Raw genomic sequence first — 8,899 nt, forward strand, 5'->3', positions numbered from 1 at the left:
ACAACAGAAAGGGAGATTCCTCTAGAATGTGAAAAGACGATGGATTGTAGAGAAATTGAAGGTTTTGTGAAAAAATGAGAGGCTGGAGAGAAAGAAAGAGATGAAGATACATGACAAGAGATTTTGTAAAGAAAAATATGATAATAAAAAATAAGAAATTTGTCTTTCTAATTTTCTCTTGTGGCAGGCGGGAAAAGGAATAAACAAAAGTGGCATTTTTCATAAGAATTGCAACTGTACATGGCATAAATAATATATTTTTTTAATAATCGTAAAACTGTTTGAGTTGGAGAGAGATACAAGAAGGAAAAAAAATAAAAATAAAAAACCAATTTTTTTTTCTTCTCCACTGAATCGATCAGCTTCTGACATACACACGATCTTTAGAGCATCTCCAACCCATATCTTTATTTTGGAGTTGGGTTTTACTCTAATTCTAAAAAATAAATATTTTCAAATTGCAGCGTAAAATGAAAATAAAGATCACAAAACGTGATACATGATAATAATAAATAAAACAAATAATAATGGAAATATCAAACACATTATCCCTAACATCATCTTCTGGAGAACTAAATAATAATCATTCCATCTAATCTAACAAACAATAGTAATTTTTTTTTAATAATTAGCATGGGACACGATTGAACTTATTAGAAGAATAGTCTTTCCATTACTACGTTCATATGATTTCAAAGTCATACTGAGTTTTTCCCAAGTTAGAAAAAAAAATTAACATACTTTTAAACAGGAAAATTTAGTAAGGGAAAGAGATGAAGAAATTACAAAATGATTACAAAATTGTTTCAAACATGAAGATTTAGTAATGGAAAGATTTAGACTAACTGTCGTTCCCACATCTTTTTAACGTTGTTCATTTCATTTCTTGCAATTTGCGTATGTTTGATAGATGGTTCTTGCAAAATTATTTGGTAAAGGTTATATATATTTTTTTTTTGTATGAATGTTAAATTATATTCACCAAAAAAAGACTGTTTTACAATTTAATGCAACATTGTAGCTGAAACTAGAAACAAAGGAGCAAAAGAAAAGGTGATAGACTATATATTAGATGGGGTGGGTTTGAAACCAGAGCTGGAGACCAAGCTCATAGCCGGGAACCGTCGTCAAAGCGAGCACCCTGTTACGGACACTCTTGTCAATGAATCGACAGAGACTGGAGGGGGGAGATGGAGTTTCACCATGTCGTTTTGCGTTGCGTTCACGCCAAAGACTGTGGATCAGAGTCTGGAAAACGTAACGAAGAACAAACAAGTGGAGCCGAGGGAGGGAGGTGTCAAGAAGCAGAGTAGCCAACTGATCCCAAACAACAGTGTACTTAGTCCCCAGCATAGTACTAGTCAGAGTGGACCATACTTGAGAGGAGTAGGAACAAGCGAAGAAGAGATGGTTGCAGGTTTCCTGATGACCTTGGCAAAGCACACATGCACCATTAGCATCAACATTCCACTGAACTAGCTTATCACCCATCGAGAGTCGATTGTGAAAAGCGAGCCAAGTAATAAAGGAGTATCTTGGCGTAGAGTGAGTGAACCAAACCCCTCTAGACCAAGCACAAGATGGGTGTTGTTGTCGAATCAAATGCCAAGTATCAGATGTGGAGAAAGTGGATTTGTAGGAGGCATTCTGACGCTGCCAAAGAGGTCGATCACAACCAAGAGTCTGCAATAAAGGACATAAGGACTGAAGCACGTCCTCAAGCTGGAGCAAGAGCTCTGTACGATGCCGACGCCTGCGGTGCAAAGTAAGTGCCTCCGCCACTGTACTCTGTTTAGAAATCCCCATGTCAATGCAAGCGAGACCCAAACAGAGCAAACAATTGCCCGAGGGAGTTCCAACTGTCGAACCAAAAGGAAGTGTCACGCCCATAGATGACCTCCACTTTGTAAAAAGTCATGGCTAAGTTGCGGTATTTCAATATCTTTTTCCACATCCAGGAACCACTCACACTCGTAGCATTAACAGACCAGAAAGAGTCAGTACGGAGCAGATTGCTGCGAACCCAACGGACCCACAGAGAGGAACGTGCGGAGAGAAGCCGCCAAGTAAGTTTGAGAATGCTAACCGTGTTTGTATCATGCAAACGGCGAAGTCCCAACCCTCCTTCAGCCGTAGGCTTACACACATCAACCCAAGAAACCTTTGCTTTTTTCGAGTTGAGATCCGGACCTGACCACAAGAAAGCCGAGAACAAACTGTCAATCTCCTGCAGACACTTCTTTGGTAAGCAGAAAGCAGATAGCCAAAAATTGGTAAGGCTAGAGAGCACATATTTGATGAGTTGGAGCCGACCCGCACAGGAGAGGAAACGATCCGTCCAAGAGAGGATGCGTTGGCGAATACGCTCAAGAAGAGGTAAGTAATCAGACGCAGTCATCGACCTGGTGAGGAGAGGAAGGCCCAAATATCGGACAGGAAGAGAACCCACCGCAAACGGAAAGTGTTGAAGGATATCTTGTTGCTGTTGAGGCGTGGTTCCAGCCATGAAAAGAATAGACTTCTATAAACTGATTTTAAGACCAGAGGCGGCAGCAAACTGTTCAAACACAACAAGAGTTTCGACAACAGAGCAAGAATTCCCATCCGTGAAGACTAGAATGTCGTCGGCAAAACAGAGGTGGGTAAGACTAAGGGACTTACAGCGAGGGTGATAACCGATGCGACGATCAACATCAGCTTTGTCAAGCATAAGAGATAAGACATTCATGCAGACGACAAAGAGGTATGGAGAGAGAGAGCACCCTTGGCGGAGCCCTCTTGTACTCTGGAAATAACCAGCTAGCTCTCCATTTACCTGAACTGAGAAAGAAGCCGAACTGATGCAGAGCTCAATCCAATGGATAAAGACAGCAGGCAGATTGATAGCCTTGAGGATGTTGAGCAAAAAAAGCCACTGAACTGAATCAAATGCCTTGGAGATGTCAATCTTCATCATACAACGGGAAGAGATTGACTCATTATGGTAATCTTTCACCAGTTCTGAAGCAAGCAGCAAATTCTCCATCATAAGTCTATCCTTGATAAAGGCCGACTGGTTAGGAGCGATGAACGATGGCAGAATAGACTTCAGGCGATTGGCAATAATCTTTGATACAACCTTGTACAACACATTGCAGCAGGAAATTGGACGATAGTCCCTCATTTCCTTGGAATCAGACTTCTTAGGTATGAGAGCTAAGATTGTTGAATTAACCCCTTTAGGGAGAAAATCCTTGAGGAAGAAAGATTGAACAGCAACAACAAAATCATCCCCCAATATTGGCCAAGTTTGCTTGAAGAAGTCAACAGTGTACCCATCAGGCCCAAGAGCCTTACACCCTGCCATCTTAAAAAGAGTGGTGCGTATTTCCTCCGCAGATACCATTTTGAGAAGACCAACATGATCGACATCAGAACAACGAAAAGGTATCAACTGCTCCAGTTGAGTAACATCAATACCACTGTAATCGAAAGGAGTTTGCGTGAGAAAAGCCTGGAAAAACCTCACAGCCTTCGTTTTAATCTCAGACTGAGTTTTCACAATAGTACCATTCGAGCATGTGATCTCCCTAATGGCATTGAGAGCTTGCCTGGAATGGATTGTAGAATGGAAAAACTTGTTGTTTTTATCCCCAACTAACATCCAATGCATCTTAGAGCGCTGATGCAAAAAACTCTCCTCAAGATCAGAGACATGGTCCCAGCGCTGGAAAGCCTCAGCTTCCGCCGCAATAGCAACCGGAGAAGGATTAGAGAGAGTGGTGGTTTGCCGATCACAGAGAACCCGATGAGCCTCCTCCACCTTCTCTGAAAGCTTGCATAATTTTTGGCGACTTAATGCACGCAGAATGGGCTTGAGAGCCTTGAGCTTCTTGGCAAACCGGAACATAGCAGATGTGGAGTGGAACAGGCGATCAGTGCTATCCTAAAAAGCTTGTACTGTGGGTTGAAAATCAGGGAAAGACATAAGGACATTAGAGAACTTAAATGGCCTCCTTGGTTTAATAACATGTGTACCGACAGTAAATCTGCACCGAAGGTGATCAGAACAGCCTCCAGAGTCAAAAACACCATAAGTGTCAGCAAAGTGACGGCTCCAAGCCTCACTGACCAAAACACGATCCAATTTTTTGTAAACAGACCCTGCATCCCTCTTATTTCCCCATGTAAACAGAGGACCATGACAGAGCATGTCCGAGAAAGAACAATGTCGAACCAGCTCTTGAAAATCCTGCATACCACCCGTAACAGAGGGGTAGTCCTCATGGTTAGAGTGCTCAGAATAATCAAGAGTCTCATTAAAATCACCAATAACGAGCCATGGTTTATTGGAGAAAAGTGGAGAGTCATGATGGTACTTGAGATCAGACCACAACTATTTTCTTTCCTCAGCAAGGTTCAAAGCATACACAAAAGAAACAAAAAAATTCATGAGTATCGCCAGGCATAAGAACAGAGCAAGTGATAACTTGACCACTCTTAAAGACTGGTGTAACTCGTACATCCTCCTTCCAAACAACCCAAATTCTACCAAGATGATTGAATTCATAATTCGTTATCGACGACCAACCTCGAAACACCAAAGAAATTATTCGAGGAGCCTTGTTTTCCTGGACACGCGTTTCATGTAAGCATTCGAACTGTAGGGATTCAGCTTGCACCCAATCACGAACAACATAATGTTTTTTAGATTTGTTGAAACCACGTACATTCCAGAAAAAACCAGACATTAAATGACGTCGCCGGGAGTTCTTCTTACTCGAGATGCCAAGGGGAGCACCCTTTGGCGGCTGAGAAAGAGACTCCGTAGAGGACTTAGCTGAGAGTTTTGATTGTCGCGGTAAAGAAGCATGAGACGAGGCTGACTCGGTGCCCTGTTTCGTATCGCCACCACGACCCGGAACATTCTCCACAATGGGTACCGATGAAGTAGATTTGTCCGTAACCACCTCGGACTCAGTGCGATCCACAGGGGGTTCCCCTGCATCACCAAGAACAGAGAAACGAGAAGAAGCCAATATTGTAGCCTGGTTTACAGCCAAAGAGTTTGAAGTCTTCTCTTAGCTTTTACAACCTTTACCAGGAGAGACAACAGACCAACCAGCTTGATCATCCACGACAGGGGGAGGGGGAACCCCAGCTGCAGATGAGCCAGCTGAGTTTGGAACCACTGGGCTAGCACTAGGCGAAATCTCTTGAACCGGAGGAGGAGGAATGGTGGACAGTTGGGTCACGGGAGGAACAATCTCACCCTCCTCAACCTCTGGAACTGGAGCTTTAGTTGGAGAGATAGCAGCAGACACACAATCCTCACTAGTATGGCCCCACTTTTGACACCGCAAGCATCTAGGAGGAAGCCACGAATACAAAAATTCGACAGTAACATCCTCCTCCTTAGTCAACTGAAACCGAAACGTACTAGGCAAGGAACGTGTGAGGTTGACCTCAACAAAAACCTTTGACTCATCAAACTTACTGCAGAGTTCAGTGTCAGGGTGTAGTCGTAAAGGATTACCGATGGGACTGGTTAAGAAACCAAGCCCCTCCCAAGAGAACAGAGAGTGGGGAACATTCTTGAGGGTAACCCACAAGGGCATGGAGGTAATCACCGGCTGAGCGTCTTCAGGGAGAGGAGACCACTTAGTCAGCATCATAGGAACACCTGCTATATTCCACATTCCACGTCGTAGTACTCGAAGTCGCGTAGACTCATCACGAATACAAAATCGAACCGAAGTGGCAGAGTTTTCAAAGACATCAACTCGGACGTCGTTGTTACCTAGCGGCCAGATCTTATTGACGATAACATGAATCTTCGCAATATGAGGAGCCGTGGAGGCAAAGCGACCTACCAAAAAATCATCCCAAAGAGGCACAGAATCCTGGAGCACCGCATCAGGAACCGCGATCGAAAGAACACCATCAATCAAACTTATATCGAAGTCGTGTTTCTTAAGCAAAGGACGCTTATTTACCACAGCAGCATAGGATTGTTGTTTACTTTGGGGAGAAGGACTATCTCCCGGAGAGGAGAATGAAGCACCCGGCTCCGACATGAAGGCACACCGGCGACGGCCGTCATGCGAACCCTAACGAGAGGAGAACGTAGTAACCCTAGAATCGCCTTACAATCGCACTTTCCTTAATTAGCACTCCTTATTACGTGTAAAGGTTATATTCGTTTGCTCGTATCATATTTTCATCTGTATATAGTCTATTCAAATGCTTTATTTGACTGTTGTTCTTTTCAATTATGAAGGTTCAATTGAATGATACGACCGAATGAATTTCTGTTTGTTTGGTTAGTTTAGATTTTCATTTAGACGGTTTTAATAAACAACATTTTAATTTAACTATATTTTTTCTTAACTATACTAATCTTTAATCTAAAGAATATTTATTTCAAATAACTATGTTTGATAATTACAAATTGATTTTGGTTGATGAATTCATAAATTGATATTTAAATTTACATTTTTCTGAAATATAAACATATTTAAAGTAACTTTTTGGAAAACATAATTTTTAAGATTTTTGGCAAAGAAAACTATATAATGATAGTACGTTTAAAATAAGAACTTAATTTAGTGGCGTTTTAGAGTATTTCTTTATTGACAGTTCTCTGTTTAGAAATAGTTTTGACATCTACATCTAATTTATATAAAGGAATTATTGTCGAACTCCACAAGACCCCATATATATATATATACATGTTATTACTGATATATCATAGTTTTTACGGTTTTTAACCATGATATAAGTGTGCTTTTTGAGTCTTTTGATTTGTTTTCTAAGATGTTTTAGAGTCTTGACAGGTTTTCGAGGATTTTGGCACGGATGGAGCGAAATGGAGCAATTTGGATGATTCTGGAGCATTTAATCGGAGGAAATCAATTTGGAGTCTGATTATACGAAGAGCATCGACCGACACCACATGAGCATCGGTCGACACCCATGCAAGTCGAGACAAGTCTTCAAATTTGGAAGTTACAAAGTTGCCCGAAATTTTCCATAATTGCAGCACAAGTCCTTGACGTGTTTAGGACATATATATATATATATAGTATTTTTAGGTATTAGAAACCGGGAAGTTATTTTTCTAGCAAGTTTTATTTTCTGCAACCCTATAAGATTTTGAGAGCTTTTGGGAGAGAGAAATTTGAACTGCTTTGAGAGAAGAATTCTTGAACTCTCTCTTTACTCTTTTAATTTTAATTGATTATTATTCAGAATTATGTCTTGTTGTTCATTAAACATGTCTGAGTAGTTTGCTTGTTAGGTTCAGGGTTTTTCACAGGGATTTTATGATTTATTAGATCTGTTTATTTAGGATTCATTATCTTTCTAGATCTTAATCATCGGTTGTTCTTCATATTAATCCTTGATTGGCCATCTAGAATTAATACTCTAGGAAGATAAATTGATATGAGAATATAATTGATTTTCCTGATAAAATCTTTTGATGAGCAAAATTATTTTCTGCAAAGATATTTGATTTAGTAATTTTGTGAACTTATCTAAACCTTTTTAAAGCTGATTTTTAACCTAGAATTTTACAAAGAGATTTGGATTTTCTGGTTTTAAATTTAGATAATATTTGCAGTGAGAACTGATTTATTTTACAAAAGTATTTAGAGTTCTAGATCTGGTTTTTAATTGCTTGAATCCTAATTTATTGATTGATTTAATATTTCATAATTTCCTGAGAAATTCCATAGACCTAGCTTTTTAATCCCTTGAATTTACAACAGTTTTATTTTAATATTTTGCATTGCTTTTTTTATTTAAATCAATTTGTTTAGCGTAATCATAAAACTCTATAATTTATTGTGTAGTCTTGAGTCCTTGTGGAATTCGACCCCTAAGTACTGCAGTGATCTCTTAATTTGAGAGAATAGCTCTAGGGTTTAATTTGAGCTTATCAAATTTTAGCGCCGTTGCCGGGGACTCTTTGATCTACCATTAGATTTAGGTTTTTAATTTCGTCTAAATTTTTTTTTTTTTTTTCTACTTACACGTTTTTGTTTTTCTTCTCTTTGGTGTTTCAGGTACATGCCTAATAAGCCTAACACAAGGAGCAACAAGACTGGTCCTACTGTGAAGCTTTCAAACCAAGAGTTGGGAAAATTTGAGCGTGAAAACCGAAAAGCAGCCAAATCGTTGAAGATGGTTAACACAATCATTTTGATTCGTGATGAGGATGGTGCTTTGAGGGATCAAAAGGGCCACTTGCGCAATGAGCAGGGCCAAAAGATTGATGCAGATGGCAACATGATTGCTGAAATCGTTGTCGATGATGAGAATGTCTATGGTGTCGATCGACACCAAGATGGTGTCGGTCGACACCCCCTTCCTGCAGACGGACGTGGAACTGCAAACCACGTTAATAACCCGGTTCGAAGACATGAGCACAACCGAGACTTGATCAGAACCATTGCTGACTACAACCGGGCTGATCTTGTGTTGAGAACCGGTCTGCTATTGTTCCTCCCCCATTCCAGAGGAATGATTTTGAGTTGAAGCCTGCTTATTTTCAACTAGTTGGGCAGAGACCTTTCTCTAACCTGCCCAATGAAAAGCCTTTGGACCACATTGAGCATTTTGAGGATATTGTGACCATTATAAAGGCTAATGGAGTGACTGAGGATTACATCTACTGCAAACTCTTTCCTTACTCACTTGTAGGAGAGGCATCTCAGTGGTTGAAGCAGTTGCCAGCTGGATCTTTGACGAATTGGCGTGACATCAAGGTGGCCTTCCTTAACTACTTCTATGATGATGCCATGTCAGATGAGTTGAGAGTAAAGCTATCCTCTTTCAAGCAAAGACCAGATGAAGCTTTCAAAGAAGCTTGGGTGAGATTTAAAACTTATCAGAGGGATTGCCCACACCATGACTT

The 8,899-nt window shown here is 40.4% G+C and overlaps 2 protein-coding genes and 1 non-coding gene across 3 annotated transcripts; all 3 read right to left on the reverse strand.

Annotated features, from left to right (window-relative positions):
* Window positions 1-1,068: 1,068 nt before the first annotated feature.
* LOC147945401 (uncharacterized) lies at window positions 1,069-1,806 on the reverse strand. Its single transcript, XM_087509232.1, has one exon. The coding sequence runs from the start codon at window positions 1,804-1,806 to the stop codon at window positions 1,069-1,071; it is 738 nt and encodes a 245-aa protein (XP_087365358.1).
* Window positions 1,807-3,925: 2,119 nt separating this feature from the next.
* LOC147945402 (uncharacterized) lies at window positions 3,926-6,056 on the reverse strand. The gene is made up of 3 exons (XM_087509233.1): window positions 5,081-6,056; window positions 4,470-4,981; window positions 3,926-4,375 (listed from the first exon to the last, which is right to left on the reverse strand). Exons 1-3 carry the CDS (start codon window positions 6,054-6,056, stop codon window positions 3,926-3,928), a joined length of 1,938 nt encoding a protein of 645 aa, XP_087365359.1.
* A 2,736-nt stretch (window positions 6,057-8,792) lies between these two features.
* Window positions 8,793-8,899, reverse strand: LOC147945403 (small nucleolar RNA R71). The gene has a single exon (XR_015597928.1). It is a non-coding gene; the product is annotated as a small nucleolar RNA R71 (small nucleolar RNA).

This window comes from Camelina sativa, chromosome 4 (genome assembly GCF_030686135.1).
Source record: "Camelina sativa cultivar CO46 ecotype springtype chromosome 4, ASM3068613v1".
Taxonomy (NCBI): domain Eukaryota; kingdom Viridiplantae; phylum Streptophyta; class Magnoliopsida; order Brassicales; family Brassicaceae; genus Camelina; species Camelina sativa.

Coding starts and splice junctions, on each gene's coding strand:
- LOC147945402 (XM_087509233.1), bottom strand. CDS start 6,056: ATGTCGGAGCCGGGTGCTTCATTCTCCTCTCCGGGAGATAGTCCTTCT. Junction 4,982..5,080: donor TTGGTCTGTTGTCTCTCCTG/GTAAAGGTTGTA, acceptor TTGGTGATGCAG/GGGAACCCCCTGTGGATCGC. Junction 4,376..4,469: donor CAGTCTTTAAGAGTGGTCAA/GTTATCACTTGC, acceptor GAAAGAAAATAG/TTGTGGTCTGATCTCAAGTA.
- LOC147945401 (XM_087509232.1), bottom strand. CDS start 1,806: ATGGGGATTTCTAAACAGAGTACAGTGGCGGAGGCACTTACTTTGCAC.